At 43.0% G+C, this 20,395-nt stretch overlaps 1 protein-coding gene across 1 annotated transcript in view; it reads left to right on the top strand.

The window, feature by feature from the left end:
• Positions 1-20,395, top strand: part of minar1 (membrane integral NOTCH2 associated receptor 1) — a 36,070-nt gene that overhangs the window by 518 nt on the left and 15,157 nt on the right. Inside the window, exons 2-3 of the mRNA XM_049599231.1 lie at positions 235-1,136; positions 3,656-5,122. Of these exons, the coding sequence (XP_049455188.1) occupies positions 297-1,136; positions 3,656-5,122 (2,307 nt within the window). The 5' untranslated portion in view covers positions 235-296. The remainder of the gene's footprint in view (positions 1-234; positions 1,137-3,655; positions 5,123-20,395) is intronic.

Raw genomic sequence — 20,395 nt, 5'->3', positions numbered from 1 at the left:
CTGGTCCCGTCATGGAGCAGGATGGTTTAAGGCTTCAAAGGTTTCACATCAAATATAATCCTGGTTTTAAATGTGTGTTATAAATGCAGCAAACTGTGTCGTTTTGAATCTGACTGCACCTCTGGGTCCGTGCATGTGAGCAGCTCTGACTCTGTGATGCTTCATTGTCTCCTGTCAGAGGAGCAGAGAATAAAACATTTGCATTGAATGAACATGTAGATGTGTGGTTTCCAGGTGCCGAGCTTTTCCCGAGGTAGGACCTCCTCTGTAGGCCTGTCCCCGTCCACCCAGCAGCCATGGACCTGCCTGAGTACTCTCTGTTCCTGGTGCGCATCCTGGACGAGCTGGACACCAAGCACAACACCATGTCCTACCAGGACCTGTGTAAGTCCCTGTGCGCTCGCTTTGAGCTGGTGCAGCTGGCCAAGCTCCGCAGCCTGCTCTTCTACACAGCCTGCATGGACCCCTCCTTCCCAGCCACCCTGTTCAAGGACAAGATGCGCTGCTCCATGGAGGACCCGCAGTCCAAGAAGCTCATGGTGGCTGCAGACATCGTCACCATGTTCAACTTGATCCAGATGAACGGAGGCCTTGCCAAAGACAAGCTCCCCCTCGGGCACAGACCCAAGTTCCACAAGAACCACTCGGTGGAGCTGTGCAGGTCTGATAACGACGCCTACAAGTTTCGGGACTGTGACAGGGGGCTGGGTTACGAGCACATGGATCACCCCAGGGATGGACACCATCACCACCACCATCATCACCGCCCCCAGCAGCATCCTGCAGCTCAGAGCGCCCCTCCCTGCCCTAAATCATCTGACTGCAACAACTGCCTGCAGTTCATCCCCACCTCGGACCCTAACTTCCTCCTGGGCGTCAGCAAGGACCTGAAGTGTAAAGCAGCGTCTCTGGACAAGCTGCACCATCTGCCCCAGTACTCCAGCAGCAGCTCACACTCTCCACCCTGCGAGATGCAGAGCACCTACTTCCCCATGGACATCGACAGCGAGTCCACCACCGACCAGGAGTCCCTGCAGCACATCGGCCACTCAGAGCCCTTCTCGGTTCACTCCTGCATCCAGAAGAGGAACGTCTTCAAGGAGGACTTCCACAACTTCGTGGCCTTTTCACCACAGGTTTGTACTTTTATTCTAAGGATGCTGCTAAAGGACATAAGCAAACGGTCAGAGTTTGGAAATGGGGATGAATTGTTGCTAAGATTTCACATCATGATTCGAGTTTGTGACCAAAACTGTCACGATTATCAGTATTAACACTGTATTCAAGTAAAGTTTGCATACACTGAAATATTTTACCAATTTATATATTGAAAACCACAAATACAATCTGCATTTGCATTAAAATTATAACATAATAACCAAGTTAAAAACCAAATAAAATGTGCATTCATATTAAAGATAGCCTGTCTTTGAAATGCATGCTCGAGTGTTTCACTGTAGATGTGGCGTAAAGTTCCTCTCCCAGAAAATCCTGCATTTTGTTTATTTCTATGCACACATCTGCATTTTCTGCTCCAATTTATGGTGTAAATGTCTTTAATTTTGTCAAAAATAAAAGTCCTCTGCTACTTTCATGCTTTCATTAAGGGGGAGGGCAAATGCACGTGTAACATCTTGAGGGGGCCATGTCCCCTGTGTCCCCCCCCGAAATCTACACGCATTAGAAACAAATATTTTTATCGCAACATAAAGAGGACATGCATCTTTTTTTTAGTGAACATTCTCTCTAGTGAAAAACATCTGATCTTAAAAAGCCAGGCTTTTCAATGAAATGGCATTATGCCTTTTAATATGCAATGTGCCAATTAATAATAAAGATCCTCTGAGTATTTTGAGGTCAGTGTGTGTGCAGCCTGTTCATGCAGAGTCTCTTTTATTGCTGGTTGCCCGGCAGTCTCCTCAGAGCTGGACGTTAAGCTTTTTTAGTTGCACAGCTGCCACAGACTCTGATTGGTCGATAAGTCAGGGAGTCAGCCTCTGATTGGTCAGCAGGCTCATCATTGTTAACGACAAGTGTTTTTAACACCTAATATTGTTAAAGGATGAGTTATATCTGAAGTTACGTCCCCCGACCCATTTTTTATCCTCACATATGAATAATGCTTTGACTGTGAGGTGGGACTCCCACAGTGCTCTCGTTTGTTTCGTACAGGGAGGAAGTGTTAAACCATTTCTCTGACACAGAGTATTAATTCCTGCTCTTGTTAAAAAAACATTTCAACACTAACCTCCCACACCTTTTATTCTGAAGGTCAGTTTTATTGTTCACATTAACACAGCTTGACTGAGAGCTCCTTGAAATTTTTTTCTTTCTTTACAGTGTAGAAATGTTTTCACTCAGTCTAGGAATCCATTTGCATTTTGCTTCTACAATATGACCTCAGGAGTAGTGATGGGATTTCTCGTTCGCTTGTGAGAGCTGGTTTTTTGGCTTTCATTCACTTTGAAGAGCCGGTTCAAAGATGTGCTTCGTTCGTTCGTTTTTGTTTTTTGTTTGTTTGTTTTTTGATGATGAATCGCATTGCTGATTTATCGCATCACGTGATATTGTAACGTGGACCCAGAATAGACTCCGCAGATATAAAGTTTAGTGTAGCCATAGCAACGCCCTTTATAAACAACAAGCCTGTCAATACAAGCAAGTGCTAGCGGATAGCGGGTTAGCTTTAGTGATGTGACGTTCGTGAACGAGTCTCTGAACCGGCTCTTTGAAGTGAGTGAGCGGCTGCACTGTCTTTCTCCCTCTCAAACTAGTCTCTCTCAACTTGTTACGGATCAAATAATCTGAAATTAATGGATACAGAGTAAATTAAAGCAAAAAACAAAGAAATTAGGAACTGGCTCGTTCACTCTCAAGAGCCAGTTCACTTGTTCACTTCAAAGAGCCGGTTCAAAGACTTGGCTCGTTCGCCAACGTCACATAACTACTCAGGAGGCCTCCACGGTTCAGTTTGATTTATTCTCTGCAACCTGGTCACCTGAAAAAATGTTGGTGTTGTACATTTCTGTAAACTACGAATACTATACGGTTACATTTGCATGTTATTATATGGCAGATATGCTGAAACTTTACTTTTTAACATGGCTGAGATTAGTGGTTTAATTTAGGCACAAAAACCACTTGGTTATGGCTCGGAAAAGATCTTGTTTTGGCTTAAAATACGTGGGCTGGGGGCACAATCCGCGCTGACAAAGCAGCAATGCCGCTTTTTCATGCCACTATCCCAGCAGGAAATACAGTCATGTCTCAGTAAAAATAAATTAATTAATAAATGCTTTTTCGGACCACAATACCAGCGATGTCTCAGGGGGGAAAAAAGGAAACCAAGTATCTTGGTAGGAAACGCAGTGATACATCAGTCAAAAACACGACCACGTTTTGGACCTAAAAAGTCTCTAGAAAAACAGCAATGTGTTGCTAAATCTCTACTGGTTTTGTCGATTGTTGTCAGGTCATATACTCCGTCACTTTAGGGATGTGGCTATGCTGAATATGAAGAGTACACATGTATTTGTGGTTTGCAGAAACGTTTAATACCATCCTTTTCCTCTGGGGACTGGCCTGTACTCTGCTGTATTTGCTGCGTGGATGTGTTTTAAAGCTGACTCAGTCCTTGTCTGGGTGACTTTTCCAGGTGGTCACCACTGAGAAAAAACAGGGCAGTAAGGCTGCTGACGGCTACCACAGGAGGGAGCTGCACAAGCCTGCTACCTTCTTCAACCACAGCTTTGAACTGCCCTACAGTAACCCTTACTTCGAGCCGCCACTCAACTCCCCTCTACAGGACAGACGCAGGGTGAAGCACGAGAGCCTGGACGACCTCCAGGCGTCCACATACTTCGGTCCAACCACAGTCTCCGAGTGCGTCAGCAGCAGGAAGCACACTAACAAAACAGGGAAGCAGCCGTCGTGGCCGGTGAAAAGCCTCAGCCTCAACACAGAGGAGGGACCTCCGGACTTTGAGAGGTCGTTTCTGAACACGAAACCTCTCAAAGAAAACCACCATCGCAACGTCACCATCATCAGCACCGACAACGAGCCGCATTTCCAGAGCCCAAAGGAAAAGGTCGTAGCTTCTCCATCAGGCTTTGCAAAGAAAACTAATGGGATAAAAATGAAGGATGTAGCACTGACGGCGAGCGGGCCTGCAGGTTTGGAGAAAAGAGAAGCAGCCAAAAGGTTCAGGGAGAAAAACAGTCCGTCCTTTCAGGGCGGGGACAGCTCCTCTAGTGTCGGGACTCAGACCGAGCAAGCGGAGCAGAAGAAGGTGAAGGATTACCCAGCGAAGTACACTGACAGAGAAAGACACACCTTCAAACACTGTGAAGAGGACTCTGAGATCGTCAGTGATGACATCAGTGACATTTTTCGTTTTCTGGATGATATGAGTGTTTGTGACTCTCTGGGCATTGTCCAATCGTCATGCTACAACAGCAATGGGTCTCTTTCTCAGGTAACGCTGAAGTCTGAGGGCGACAGCTCCCCTGAACGCAACACAGTCAAACTAGCCAAGTCCAAGCTGGACCGCCTCTTCCACTCACTGGAAAACACAGACGATGAGTTAAAATCGAGTGTGTGCAAGCTGGTCCTGAGGATCGGCGAGATCGAGAAGAAGCTGGAGTCTCTGTCGGGGGTTCGCAGCGAGATCTCACAGGTGCTCTCCAAACTCAACAAGCTGGACGAGAAAATCCAGGAGCCCGAGGCCAACGGGAGACACGGGGAGACAGTGTCTGCGTCAGGGTCCAATGCAACCCCTGACAAACCGCACCCCCACCCACACACCGACACCTCCCTGTCGCCTCGTGTTTTCCAGTGCCATACCACTGGACACAATGCCAAAATGGACAACGGCGCCTCAGAATGGTGCTGCTCGGATGGGAGTAACAGCGACAGCCTCAGGGTTAAAGCTCTGAGGAAGAGCATGTTCACCCGGAGGTCGTCACGCTCGCTCAACGAGGAGATCAGCGTCACTGAGCCAAAGGTCGCCAGCATCAGCAACTCTATGCGGGACTGGAGGACGGTCTCCTACTCCTGCCACCCCGGAGACGAAGGCAAGGACAAGGACAGGGACAGCAAGGACAGACACCGGAAAGCCAAAGAGGTAGAGACACTTTTTTATTCACTTTTAAATCAGACAGGAACACATGGTATTTAACATGACAGATCATAAAGCATGGATTCAGTACATGGACAGATTAAACAGTACGTCACATCACAGAGGCGTCTGTAGATCAATGCTTACACTGTGTGTAAACACAAAGAAGTGAAAAGAACTTGATGTTCCTGCACTTTGTGCTGCATGTATCCACTTCATTTACAGAGAAGGAAAATACTCTGTGACAACAGCAGGATTTTATATCACGGCTTGGAGTTGTTGCTCACAGAGAAAGTATTTCGGGGCCAGTCTATCTGTGTCTTTATTCTAATTATTTATTACAATCCTTGCTGGAAAAACAGTGAAAGGCTCCTTAACACACCCACGTTTGGGGGCTGAAGTCCAGTTCAGACCAAAGATCTGTGATGAGACGAGTTGAAACAAACAACTACTGTCAATGCGGCGTTCTGCAGCTTGACCAGTGGACTTCACTACAAGCTGATTGGCTGTTGAAACAGATGACGTGCTTTAAACCCAGCCGCCAGCCATTTGACCAGCTGAGTGTCAGGTGACACCATCAGCCGGCTTGAGTCAAGCTCAGACCGGCCAGTTCACGCCGCTGACACTTTTCTCTGCAATGTTCTAAAATGGTTTCGTCTTGTCGCGAAACTTTGGTCTGAATTGGGTTTAAAAAGCCGCTGTAAGTTTTTTTTAGCAAGTTAGAGAGTTTTGTCGTTTGTTGGTCTTGGTTGGTGGTCTGCAGCTCAGCAGCTGTCTCACCCATCCACCAATCCCTCCACCTCCTGATGACAGTCAGCTTATACGACATCACTGCAGAGAGAGAGATGAATCCAGAACGGAGGAATGAGCGTTAAAAGTTTGACAAATATCGGATGTTCTATATGGCTTTCAAAGCTGTGCAGTTTCTGACTGAGGAGACAGCGAGGAATGTTAGACAACAAGACATTTTACACTATTTACCTTCAAGTTAACGTGAGGATTCACATTTAGAAATGATCAGAATTAGTGTTATTGTCTCTGTACCACAGCCATCATACGCTTCCATCCGGGCAAGATATTGAACCCCAAATGGCTCCCGATGGTTGTTCCATCGGTGTGTGAGAGTGACTGTACATGGCACCACCTGCTTACTGAGTAGCAGTTGGCACTATACATGTTAGCCTCGACCACCAGTGTGTGAATGGGTGAATGTGACATGCAGTGTAAAAGTGCTTTGAGTGATCAGAAGACTAGAAGAGTGCTATACGAGTGCAGTCCATTTGTTATTTTATTATTTGTACTATTACTGTCTTTAAACTAATCCAGTTAGGTTCAGCGGAGCTAGCTGCTAACAGCCACCGCTGCAACTAACAAACTCCACAGATCCATTCAGCAGCTCCACCATCCACAGTCAGACACACACGGCTGATTATTTACTGCTGAAGTACAGCTCACAACTCGCACCAACGGCTGACGCTGCTCTGACTGTTTCTGCTGGCTACTGAAACATCCTGGTGCAGACTATTTACTGGAGTTTGCCAGCCTGTCGCTCATGCTGCATTTGAAGAAAATTACAAGCATGGCTGTTCTCGGCTTTCAATATCTGATAGTCAACCATTAGCATTTTTGTCATGTCTGGTCTTGTCAACCAAAATGAAACATAGATTCCGTCGTAGTTTTTGCGATCATGATCTGTTCTTCGCTCGTCATCATCTCATTTTCGTCACAGAAAATTGGTCATTGATGAAAAATTTTCTTCATAGTTTTTGTTATCAAAATGAACACTGGTCAGGAGTAGGTGTGGTTTTAAATATTAATAGCTATTTACAGATTGTGTGGGCTAACACACACAAGAAGCTCAATTCTCCTTTACTACACGATTCACTACATGTTTGCAGTCAGGCAATAATTAAGATCGTCTCATTTGATGGGAAAGTGGCATAAGAATATCCCAGTAGCTGCCAACTATGGGCTTTTACGGCCAGAATGTTTCACCCTTTTCCCACTGACTGGTTGTTCCATGTCTCGTGAAAAGCAGGCTGTCTGTGACATCTTTCCTCTGTGCTGTTTGTTAGCATAAATGATAATGTCTTCCTTTCATGAACCCTCCTTCCCTCCGTTCTTCCTTCTAACCCCTGAATACGTCTCAGACACACAGATTTTTTCGCCTTAAGCCCTGAAGCGCTTCCATTTTCCACCAACACAGCTGCTGTGTGGAAATACACCAGCAGATTCCAGTGTTAAATCTGAGCCGAGGTGTAAAAGGAGCTCAGTTACTGCCAAGACATGTATTCACAGCCGTCCGACGAGACGAGGAGTGAATCCTGTCAAATTAGGGAGACTAAAATGTCCAAGTGGACAGGATGCCCCTGGGTGTTTGAGAACTCTCAGTTCAGGCCTCTCCATTTGTAACCTGTCAACAAGTATCAACTGGAGGCAGAGACATCCTCCATCTGAGTGCGGCTCAGGAGGATGTGACTGCTCTGCTTCAAATGAGATGGAAAATCTGTTCCTGCTGCTTTCAGGACAGAGAGTGCAGCTGTGTGGGTTCAAAAATGGAAATACTAATTGGAAGGAACAATGTCTGATACAGATATATCATCAGAGGGATGAAAATAAACAGCTCAGAGAATTCTTTCATTGTGTAATAATTATATTTCAAATAGATGCCTCAACATGTCGGAGGATATTTAATTGCTTTCTTTTCCCCAACTTTTTTTATTGGGGTTTTAAAAGTTAAACATACACTGACAATAGTGTAAAAATAAAAACAGAATTTCTGATACAAATATACTGAAAACGAGTACATTACATGTTAAGAAGTGATTAGACACAATTCCTGCTGGGCGGCACAATGGATGCAAAATATTCGGAATTAAGCAGCGCAAATGAAGCAAGGAGTGCGATTTTGCATCATATGCGTATACACAAGAGTTGCAAAAATCTGAATTTCAGCGACCCGTTCGCAGCACAATAGCCAATCAGCATTGAGATCCTCCAGGGACATATGACGCTGAGGACATACCAGCAGAACTTCATTCATCAATTTAGCGATTTAACGGGCATTTGACGCAAGTTATTCGTACGTATGAAGCGAGTCAACACAAAGTATTCTAGTGTTCAAATTCGTGTCAGTGAATTACATGTGAAGTCAATGAAAAGTGACGAATAGATGCAAATTCCCTCCGGGCGGTGTGATGGATGCGACAGGAATGACACGAGTGAAGCAAGTAGCGTGATTTCGCGTCATACGCACATTTGTAAGAGTTGAAAAATCTGAGCTTCAGCGACTCATTCACACCGCAATAGCCAATCAGGATTGAGAGCCTCCGTGTCTGTATGACACAGATGGACGCACTGGCAGAAGTTCATTCATCGATTAAGCGATTTCAGGCACATATGACGTGAGTCATTCACGCATATGAAGCAAGTCAACATAAAATATTCTAGCATTCAAATTCGTGCGAGTAACGTGACGTGAAAATTTGCATCGCGTTTGGTGTGAATTAAAAAAATCACGCGAATGAATTATATGTAAAGTCAATGTAAAGAAGTGACCCGAATTCCCACTGGGTGGTGCAATGGATGCGATGGATGCAACGTGACATGAAAGATGCGAATGAAGCGGCACGAATGAAGCGAGTAGTGTGACACATTTTACACTTGTTTGAAAAAGTTTAAAAGTTTGAGTTGAAAAATCTGAACTTCAGCGACCAATTTGCGCCGTGATAGCCAATCAGCATTGAGATCCTTTGGGCACAGAAGACATACTGGCAGAAGTTTATTCATCAAATCAGCAATTTTACGTGCATATGACGCGAGTTATTCACGTGTATGCAGTAACGTTAAAGACAAAGAGACAACTGAAAGCCGCCAGAGCCTCATAAAACAGCATCCAAGCACAGTTACGCAAACATTTGTAACTGTCACGGGGAAATCACGGACTCCATAACAAACTATATAATAACAAAAGAAAAATTTCATCCTACTTGACATGCTGCTGTGTTGTGCTGGAATTTGTCATTTATGTGACAACGCCTGAACGCAACACAGACTCGCTCCGAGTGTACAGTGCCATGCTGCGCTGCTGTGTGAGCAGCGTGACTGACTGTGCGCAGTCTGTTGATGGTCATTAACACACTGTCCATAACAATAACTATGTAGGGGAAACACTGAATCAAGCAAGAAGACTCATGACAACATTTATGTATTATATTGTAATCGCAATCGCAAATCGCGATATTGTCCACTCAAATCGCCATCGCACATTTTTATCAAAACGTGCAGCACTAGTATGCAGTGAGTCCACACAGAATATTCTAGTATATTCTCCCGTTTGCCCTGTAAATGTAGTGCATCCTGCCGTCATTTCAAACTCAACACTTCCTCTGTCCATTTAATATGTTGTGAGTCTTGGGCAGTGCCAGAACATTTGGGCTAGTGAGGCTGGTTACTGCCCACAACAGTCGCATGCTGGACTGATATTTAGATCAATTTTACAGAGCTTATTTTTGGATAAGTGAAATCTGTGTGTGCAACATTTTAAACTGCAAAAGTGAGACGTGGTCAGCCCAGCGTTAACATGTTTAAGGTTACATTTCCAGCCTCTTTGTAATGCTCCCCACACAGCCCTGCTGACTGGGGCAGGCCTTTAAAGCAGCATGTTGAAATGTCAAAACGTCTCAGCAGGTGTTTAACACACCAGTCATTCCCCGTGACCTTTCAGCGCAGAGTTAAATGGAGCGGATGTTAATTGAAATGGGTCCTGATGCTGAGCTGACTGTTTGCAGCCTGTTGCTGTGTCAGCACGTACACCACCTCACTGTCAGGTAATAAAACTGACACAGGAGTGGTAGTTCTACTGTGTGTTAGACTCCAGGAGCATATTGATAATCATATGCAATTTAAAGGTCACATATTATGCAGAATGAATTATAAAAATACATGTATGCGTCCCTGGTGTGTGTACAGGCCCCCATACTGTACGAAAACACCATTTCCCCTCCTTCTTTCCATCTGTAAGAACATGTGTTTCACGCTAACTACATTTACCTGTTAACTCATATTTCACTGTTATTCCAAATATGACAACATTCTGATTTTGATACGGGTCATGTAAACAGCATTTTCTGTTTGGATGTTTCGAATTAGGCATTTTTTCTGAGTGTACAGTTTTCGGTTTAGACATGTGAGATATGCCGATATCATTTGGGTTTTAGGAGCATTCTGTGGATATCTCTACAGTGTATTATGCGTCTCAGTTGGGGTTTTTACCACCCGATCTCACTCGTCAGCATGATACGCAGCCAGTTCCTGTTTTAGCTTTAGCAGCTGGCAGTGTAAGGGAGGAAAAGCAGCGGGACAAGAACAAAAATTTAGGCGGCAAAAGTCCGAGTAGGGTGAGCGAGAGGGGTGGTGGATGGGTCCAACAAACACAACTTTTACCCAGAAGGGAGGTGTTTGCGTCCACTAAGATTATAAATAGGGCTGGGTATCGTCACCATTTTCCGGAATCAATTCGATTTCAATTCACAAGGTCACGATTCCATTTGATTTGATTCAATGTTAATTCGACTGGGCATATTTCAGTTACAAAACCAATTTTTGCAAGAATATGAAAGAAATTCTGAGACAACTGATACTGTAAATTTTACAAGGGATTATTAAATAAAAAGAATAACTTCAGAACAGGATTTAAACTGAATATTTTATGACTAAATGTTTCTAGAGCAGCGACAATGATATTAAAACAGCAAAGTCACAATATAAACTCGATATCTCACTGGAAACAAATCTAAAATGTCAATAAGATAACCTAAAGTCACATTACTGAGTGAAGTTTAGAAAGGCATAAAAAACATAAAAACAGTAAGCTCACAGTTACAGAGAAAAGAACCGGAGCTTCTCAATGCTACAGCTGATAATAATTTAGTGCGTATAGCGTTTACTGCTGGCGACATTAGCGGGGTTTAAGCTTTCCACATTTTATGAATCGATTAATTTAAGCCAGCCCTACTAACCAACTAGTCAACAGTTTGAAGGCTGAGTAGAGATACATGTTCAAAAGAAAAAACTACATTTTTGGTCACAAGGAGAAACACATCTACTTTATAACATTATGAAAAACTCAGATATAAAGAGGTTTTTGGATATGCACCGATACCACAACACTGACCCTTTCAAGAAGGTTACTGAATGAATGAAAGAGAGAAGCTGTGCTCCCACTGTTGAACAAGTCACCACCAGAAGAAAACTTTGAACAAATCCAGTTTTAATGCAGCAAAATGTCAAGCAGCTCCAGCTTTTCCATATTTTGACGTGGTAAACAACATGCAAAGGCACATTAATCAGCACAGTATACACTCCATGTAAACAGGGATATTAGTGGAATATTCACCTTCATTAGCCATGTTAACAGATTAGTAGGAATATTGTCTTTTTGAGAATAACAGCAAAAAAACAGAATATTTTGTGCATGTAAATTCAGTAAGCTAGTCAGATTGGTACCTCCATATAACGTCCTGTGGGGTTACTGTAAAATAAGCTCCTTTTACACTGCCTGTTCAAGGTGGGAAAATTGCTCTGTTATGCCGCCTCGCCATGCTGTATGAAAGGTACGATTGTGGAACAGGGTTACAGAGTTGTCCCCTCTTTAAGTCACAATAGGAGGCAGAAGCAGTGCTGAAACAATGTCTGTATAAACAGGACAGCCTGCAGGATGGGTGTGATGCATTGATTACGTGTTATGTGTGCCACCCACCGCAGGAGATTTAAAAAGTAGCTGTTATCAGTTAGCGGCTAACTCAAAGAAGAACAGCAGCTGTAAAAATCGGCAAATTGTAAAAACAATGAGGTCTGGGAGCTCCTTACCCTCCGAGCAGAGGACAGGATCAGCTGCCATATAACAGAGATGGTAAATGATTGTTCTTGACATGTTTCACCATTGTTACTGTTTATAAAGCACTGCTGACATGTATGTTATATGTCACATTAGACGCTGACACTGCTGTGTTACATGTCACAACCATCACGCCTTTTTTTATTCCGTAATGCTGGGATGCTGTCTGTAATCACACACAGGAGCAGAATGCCCCTGCCGTCATGTAGTTCTGTGTAAAAATGCAAAGCAGTAGGGGTGGGCGGATCGATCCTAAAATATTGAACTCTCGATACTACGTTTTCATTTTAAAGATCAATCCCAGCGTCAGTAGGATCATTACCAAGAAATAGATCAGTTTATCTCTTCTACATCGTATGGATTTATATTTCAAGAGTAAAACTGTTTGCAAACAACGTTCTGTAGTCGTGAACACATCCAGTACACGTACTCTTTGCTTCTCTGCTGCTTTTGTGTCGTCTGCACTCTGTCAACTTATTTGAGATCCAGCAGCATCTTAGTTTCTCTTTCATCTGATGTCAGCAGTAGGAGGACGGTGAGCTCACCTCCCAGCCCTCTGTGTACTGCTGTGGGACTGACACGGACCCTTAATTGTACTATGAATAGAACAGCATACACACCTGTGTGACCGTAGCTGTCCGTGGACATTCAATGTGGACACTAAGTCTGAGCCTGGCTAGTTTTATCAGACACATAATAGCAGTGATGGCTTAATGAAAGAGAACGTGGAGCTGCAACTGAAAAGATAGGAGGAGAATAGAAACACCTCAACATCCAGACCTCTGACACAGAGACAGAGTTCACAGGCAGAGGCTGTTCACAGAGACTCAGATGAGGAATATCCAGGTGTATAGTGACATTAATATTTTAGTCAAATCAGATCTTCAGCTTGGTTAATGTTACATTGTCAAACTGTAATTGGTCATCACTTACTGTGACTTAAGCTGATTAATTATTCACCTCATGAATCATGACGTACCGCTTTCCCTCCACATTAAGAAGCCACTTTAATAATAAGAAGTAATGTGTCAGTATCGATATCTGCTATTATGGCCCTGTATTACTTGCTTTCAGAGGTGGTATCGCCCACCTCTACAAAGGAGACATAAAGAAGGGACTTTGTAGTGGCCCCATAGCGCCACCTCTGTGTAAAAGGGCCTGTGATTCCATAGTAATACACAGCAGGGCTTGGAGATATGGACAAAAATTCATATTTGGTTATTCTCAGGCTGAACGGTGCTACACGATATTTCTTGGTATTTTCTACAAACATGTTTTCAGCTGCAGGTCAAAGCCTCATTTGAGATGTCACAAACACTTTCATAAAAACAGACTGTGATCAAAATAAAACACAAAGACAGAGATTTTATTAACGTTTGAAAATAAACAGCTGCACAACATGTACATGAAAAATCACATCAAATAAACCGCAGGGCTGCACGTTCATGTTTCTGCACACAGCACTGGAGCTACAGAGGTTTAAAGGTTTGCAGGACAGGACACTAAACTGTAACATGACTATAAAAGGATCAGGTAGGTTTGAAACAATTAAAAATCTTTGTGGGCGGAGTTAAAGAGTTGTTTTACATCTGTTGGCGTTTCAAATTAATCTAGTGCTGGAAAATGATTTAAATCTTTGAATTTTATTTCTGCACAGAGCATCAACAGAGAGGCCGAGGGAGGGACAGAGACAGAGACGCTTTGTCCTTGTTATATATGTCTGTATATGAAACGTCTGTTTTGTTGCCGCATTTTTTTAATTAAAGCCATCTGTCGCCTGTATCATGGCGCTGTCTTACTGTGACACATCACACTACAACTACCACCACCTCACACACAAACTAGCAGCACAGCGCTGTTACGCATGTGTGTTGCTGTGCTCATTTCATTCATCTCACAGACTGATGTAGCGTAGCACGTGCAGCGTACAGACCGATGTCACACTGTAGATTAATGAACAGACAGTTTAAACAGAGGAGCAGCTCTGTGTCTCTCTGAGTGTTGATGGAGAACTTGTGAATGAGTGAGGGGGGCGGAGCTGTGCAGAGAGTGTGAGAGGAGATGAGCACTGGTATGCGTCATGTAACGCAACTTGACCCTGTGTCGATATAAACTGTGTTGCCTAAATCAATATCGTGCTTGAAAATATATCGATATATCGTACAGTCATGATGAAACAGGGTCGGTTATACAGCAGTAACATGTGTAACAAAGTTAAATGTACATTTGTAATATTAAGTATTATAATTACACAAAATTTGTTTCAGTTGTTATTACCTGACACACTTACACCTCCATATTCAGTATGTGGAACGTTTGATTACCAGTTTCTGTACCCTGCGTTCACCTTTGGGGGTACCCCACCTATAACGGGGTGTCTCCTGCTCGCCTCTCCCCTTTTGCTGTTGTGCTCTGTGGGAGAGGTAAGCGTCATTGCTCTTGTGGTGATTTCCATGTGTTAGCACTATTAAGCTATGATTATATGTTAATGTGATGTTGTGTCGCTTGATTTGTGTAGGGGCTGGAGTTTGTGTGGTTGTGTGTGACCGAGGATTTTTGTTTTTGCCACCTGTTGTCAGGAATAAACGGAGATCGCCTCCAGACATACCCACAGTCTGGGCCTTTTTATATCTACACAACACAGACACATCACTAAATGTTACACTGGTTACAGTTATACCGCCCAGCCGCCATTTAACAGGGACAGTAAATGAGTGTTATTGACATGTTTTGCCGTTGTTATTGTGTATAAAGCGCTGCTGACACGTGCGTAATATGTCACACATATGTCAAGACCACCAAGCCTCTTCTGATTCTATAATTACACACTGGAACAGAATGATGTCGCTGTCGTTATATACAGTAAGTCATTTGGTTTGGGAAGTGGGCAGTGGCAGTGACTTGGGGCTGGGGATGGATGGATGAGTCGGAGGAGGTGCTACTTAAAAAGAAGAGCTCGGAGCAGCCCATTTAAAAAAACTTAACATGAACTAGTTCATTTTATGGGACTGTGATCTTATTTTAAAAATCAAACTGTGTTATTGTGTGAAGCAGGAGGCCATTAGCCCAGTTTAGCACAAAACCTGGAAATAGGTGAATGTGTTCGGGTAAATCCACAGTTCAAACCTCTGTGAGGCACTGGGAGAAGCATTCTTGGATATATTGGTGGAAACAGCATAAACAGGAACCAGAGTGATGTCTCAATCTGTGCAGAACATGCCCTATAAAAAAGAGGGAGGGGTATGTGACCAGATGCATGTTCACTGAGGCTAATGCTGCATGTGTCTCTCTAACAGATTTCCTGTCTCATCGCTGGCCTCAATATTACAGTGAAACTTTATTATCCACATGGGGAAACTGGCCCAGTAAGATAATTATAGGATAGCCGGGATATTAAAAGTGATTTATACTGTGTAGACACAATAATTACAGTGAATAAAAAATACATATAAGATGCCCGAGGTGTTGGGTTGTTTTTCTGCGGGTCTTTGCACGGCACCCTCAGCTGAAATCTGAGTAAGAGGGCGCACAGACTGTGTGGGCGTCTCCATCCTCACCTTCTATTTTGGTGCACGTATGTGCAGCAGCAGAGTATGCAAAGGAGCAAGGTGAAGGTGACACATCAGCGGTGGTGGTAATTATTAAATACGCTCTCAGTCAGTCACATCACCGGTCTCATAGCTCTGGAACAGCTGTGTAATCACAGCTAAACGTGATAACCACAGCTCAGCAAACAGAAAGCTTCTCAGGAAATATCTGGATGGTTCAGAACATCACGACATGAACACACGAATCTGCACCCAGAGACAGACGGAGTAAGATTTTCCATCAGGTAGTTGAAATAATAACCACAGAAATAAACTAGAATTGCCGCCTTGCTGTTGTAGGCCTTCACGCACAAGTTTAGTTTTTCCTACAAATTACATCCATGTCTGTGAAAACATGGACGCTTCACACAGATCTATACAATCAGCACAGTTTCAACATTAGAGTCACCAATTCAGCATGAGACATTTGGTCAGATACAGAATATATCTCCTTCTGTTCCTGAGATATGACTTCAGATAATGGCCAGAAAAGTGCTTTATGTAGAACATTATGACGTCACAGCATAGTTGACATCTGCAACCTTATGGTAAGGTTCTATCTGCGGTCTGAGTGGTTTTTTAGACACTGAGTTTCCAAGATTTTGCATTCCAAATAGCAAACATGATATGTGGGACAGGTCTCTTTCAGACACCCTAAAGTTATTCTAAATGTAAAATATCAAAACCCTGTCAGCTTTGTTAATGGGGTTTTTAGGGAGGGGTCAAATGTAGATAGAGCCTTCAAATCCTAACAGCTCACTCTCTGCTCACAATTATGAGGTTCTGTCTTCAGTGATAAATATTTTGTTCAGTGTAGAGGTCAGTTTAAGGCAGGAATATGGTCGGTTATTAAACACATTATTCCAGGAACCATTAGTTTAGGTTTTCCTTGGCTTAGACAGCAAACAGCTACTCTAACACATCTAACCAGGACTGTACTGCACAGAGAGTGGGACTGGTAAAGTGTAAGGATATTCCAGATAATCTCTGTACTAAGGATGTCAGATTGGGTTCATTTTGTTAATTTTTAAGGAAAGAAAAATGCAAAATGACATGAAACACAAGAGGCCTTTCATTTTGGTCTGGTGCTCCACTGACTCAGTGAGCTTTGGTACCACTTTTTAAAGCCCTGTCCATTTAGAGGTGGATAGAAATACAGAATGTTTTGTGAAGTACTGTAAATGTCTTTTATTGTATTTTCTGTTGGCTCTGCTGACAGCCAGCTAACTGCATTCACATTTGGAAACACAGCGCCCACTGCCCACCCTCCATCCTCCACTGGTTAGCTAATGTTAGCCTTGGATTCTCTGCACTGTGCAGCAGCTAGGCTAGGTGGGAGCTAGCTAGCTAGCAGCGGCACTTATTCACGATTACCGCTGTTAACACTGTCCCGGTGGCCAATGACATAGCTAGCCCCAGTGAGTAAGCAGCTAATTTTGTGCCACAAAACCTCTTTAACATTTTTTTAATGTTAGCCCAGCTAGCTATGCTGCACTGCTAATGGTGCTAACAGAGCTAACAGTAGTTAACAGAGCAAAAGTGGCTTTACGGGACAAAATGAAGCTCATTTCTCACCAGGGCCACCTGGGGGGAGACCGCGGATGGCCATGATGTTTGTGCAGCAATGTTGCGGATGTTCACATTCCAAACAAAACATCTAAAAAAAAAGTCGAAAAAATGCATATAACCTAAAAGACTCACATAATGCTAATAACCTGCTACAGAATAAGAATCTATGAATAACTAAATTCTGATAAAAATGCCAGATAGAACCTTATAATTCGAGAGTGACGATTTGACCTTTTTGATGTAAAATGTCATCACTTCATTATATCCGATTCCTATTAGACATTTGTGTGAAATGTTAAAATTAGTGTAAGAATTCTTGATTTACAGCCAAAACAATTGTGTGAGGTCACAGTGATCTTTGGCCACCAAATTCTAATCAGTCCATCATTGAGTCTGAGTGGACGTTTGTGCCAAATTTGAAGAAATTCCCTCAAGGTGTTCTTTAGATATCATGCTCACGAGAATGGAACAGACAGACAAATCAAAAATGTAATGCCGGTTTGTGTTGTTGTGTTTGTTTTTTAAAAAAAGAAGTTGATTTAGTGAAACTGTTTATATAATTCTGTCTGACCAACATTGATGTATCTCACCTCGTATATGGTCACATAGTTTAGTAACTAATGCAACAGCATCCTATCCGCTAACATGGGGGGAGTGGGGTTTATCCTGACACAGGTTTGTCCTGTGATACTGAGTGTTAAAGGAAAATTTTGGTTTATTTCAACCCGTCTCCTATTGTCCTAAATTTGTTTCAAGTCACTAGTGACATAAAAATAATAGTTAGCATGTTAGCCGCTAGCCTAGATACAGCCGGGGCGCATAGTAGCGTCAGACCTGTTAAAACGTAAGTGAACGGGCAACCTTCAAGTGCAAAGTTAGTCCACTAAACAAACTTTTTTCCACAAAGACCGCCTCATATCGTAAGGCCGCCCTTATTTATTTGAGCCAGAATACACTGACGAAGAGCTTCGTGAAATTGAAGAACAGAGGAGGAGAGAGAGAGAGGCACAAAAGGTAGAGGACGAGAGAGGAGGAATGGCTGCTGGAAGGATTTAGCTCTGGAGCTTGGTGGTGTAACGTTACCTGTGAATGCTGTGCCCCAGTGCCCACAGAAGAGGAATGCCTCTGTTGCAAGGAATGGGACGGGTTGCAGCCTTAGCTAAATGGTAAACAACAAACATGGCAGCACACCGGTAAGGTAAGACAACACGTTTACATGTCGTTTTCTATATGTTCTCTGACATTTATCCTAACGATATGAGGCGGTCTTTGTGGAAGAAAAGCTTGTTTAGTGGACTAACTTTGCACTTGAAGGTTGCCCGTTCACTTACGTTTTAACAGGTCTGACGCTACTATGCGCCCCGGCTGTATCTAGGCTAACGGCTAACATGCTAACTATTATTTTTATGTCACTAGTCACTTGAAACAAATTTAGGACGATAGGAGACAGGTTGAAATAAACTGAAATTTCCCTTTAACTCATCCTACAGACTCGTAACTGTAATGTTCATTTTACTGATCGACTCGCCCTCTGTCCTCTCTCAAACTTCGTCAGTGTGGAGGAAAATAATAAGAGGAAAAGGAAGAGCCTGGATAATGATGGTTGGGACTCAGCTGCCACAGTCAGCTCCTCTGCCAATGGACTGTAGCAATGACAAGCCCACCAGCTGTTACTTCAAGATGAGCCTGCTATTTAGGGCACTTTGAAAACCACAGTCTGGCCCGTTCCCTTTGGTCTGAATCGCTCCTTATTTACCTGCATTTACACATTAGATTTGTTCAGATTTAAATAGAGATCACTTCGACCTAATGTGCCAACTCTTCTCCCTTTGATCTGGAAAATCACAGCCATTACAGCCAAATTAGGGTTATACATAGTCTTATATCGTGTTCCAGGCTGCATATTAAGGAGGGTCGGACCAGATTGCACAAAACAAAATGTACTTTTGTGCTGAAAACAAGACGGGACACGAAGTACTGTGGGCAGGGTTAAGGCTGGGCAGTTAATCGAAACAGACATTCAGAACCTCGAACCAACGTTATCTTGCCCATATCAGTATTTTTTTTTTTAAGTTCTGTTTATACTTTACCCACTGTGTGTGTGTTCATATACTGTCCCCTTAAAAACGCAACATGGAGCAACATGGAGGAGAAAAAATGCTGTGTCCGTTGTTTGGACACATTTTGGCTTTCGTGAAGACGACATCAAACAGAAAGAAATCAAATGTAAACAGTGCGTAAAAACTGTTTCAGCAACTGAAGGTGATAACACCAATCTGTTGCACTTGACGCACGATCCCATCACCAAATATGAACAGGGCAAAAAACAGACCACAAAGCATCTCTCGATAACACTGAGTAATTTACAAATTTACAAACCCTATGTTATTTTCTAATTTTCACATGACAGTATCTAAAATGATTTATTTTGTTTGCAAGAAATACAAGTTATTTATTTTCTACATTTTCAGGGCGCTTGCTTTTTACATTAAAACTAAAATGTGACTTTTTTTATGTGTGACCTTTGATGTCAACATGGCACAGATTTGGATGGATGGACCTGCATTGATACAGCACCTGTCTAGTCATCCAACCACTCAAAACACTTTTTACACAACATGTCACAGTTGCCCATTCGCAGACACGACCCTCTGTAACTCTGAGCCACAGCCGATTTGTACATTGAAACAAAACATCCACTCAACAAGCGCATGGCACAGCACAGGAGAGCCAGCTCGTCAGGTCAAGACTCAGCTGTCCACTTACATCAAAACGAGAGGGGATACTCCTTCGAGGACAGCAATGTTCACATCTTGGCCAGAGAAGAAAGATGGTCTGAAAGAGGCGTGAAATAAGCAGTCTACGTCAAACTGGAACGACTGTCTTTAAACAAAGCCGTTAAACTATGACACCAATTATCACTCACCTATGATGCAGTCTTTGGATCCCTCCCCAGACAACTTAACACCCATTCTCACCTGGACCCATCTAACCCTAACAACACATGTGACCTTAACAACTCTGTAATGGTTCACACCCACACAGAGTTTAAAGCCTGCAACTCCGCACCAGTTCTTAAGAACTGAAGAACGTCTTCAAGAAACTCAAGCAAGTCCAGTTGCCTACGATATAGCACTTATGATCTGGATAACTGAGAATCTTCACCAATATTTGATTTCAGTTGTTCGAAATATTCAATAAATAAAAAGATCCCACTTTTAATAG

Source organism: Epinephelus fuscoguttatus, linkage group LG2 (genome assembly GCF_011397635.1).
Source record: "Epinephelus fuscoguttatus linkage group LG2, E.fuscoguttatus.final_Chr_v1".
Taxonomy (NCBI): Eukaryota; Metazoa; Chordata; class Actinopteri; order Perciformes; family Serranidae; genus Epinephelus; species Epinephelus fuscoguttatus.
The sequence above is the reverse complement of the archived record's forward strand: the minus strand, read 5'-3'. Positions and strand labels throughout refer to the sequence as shown.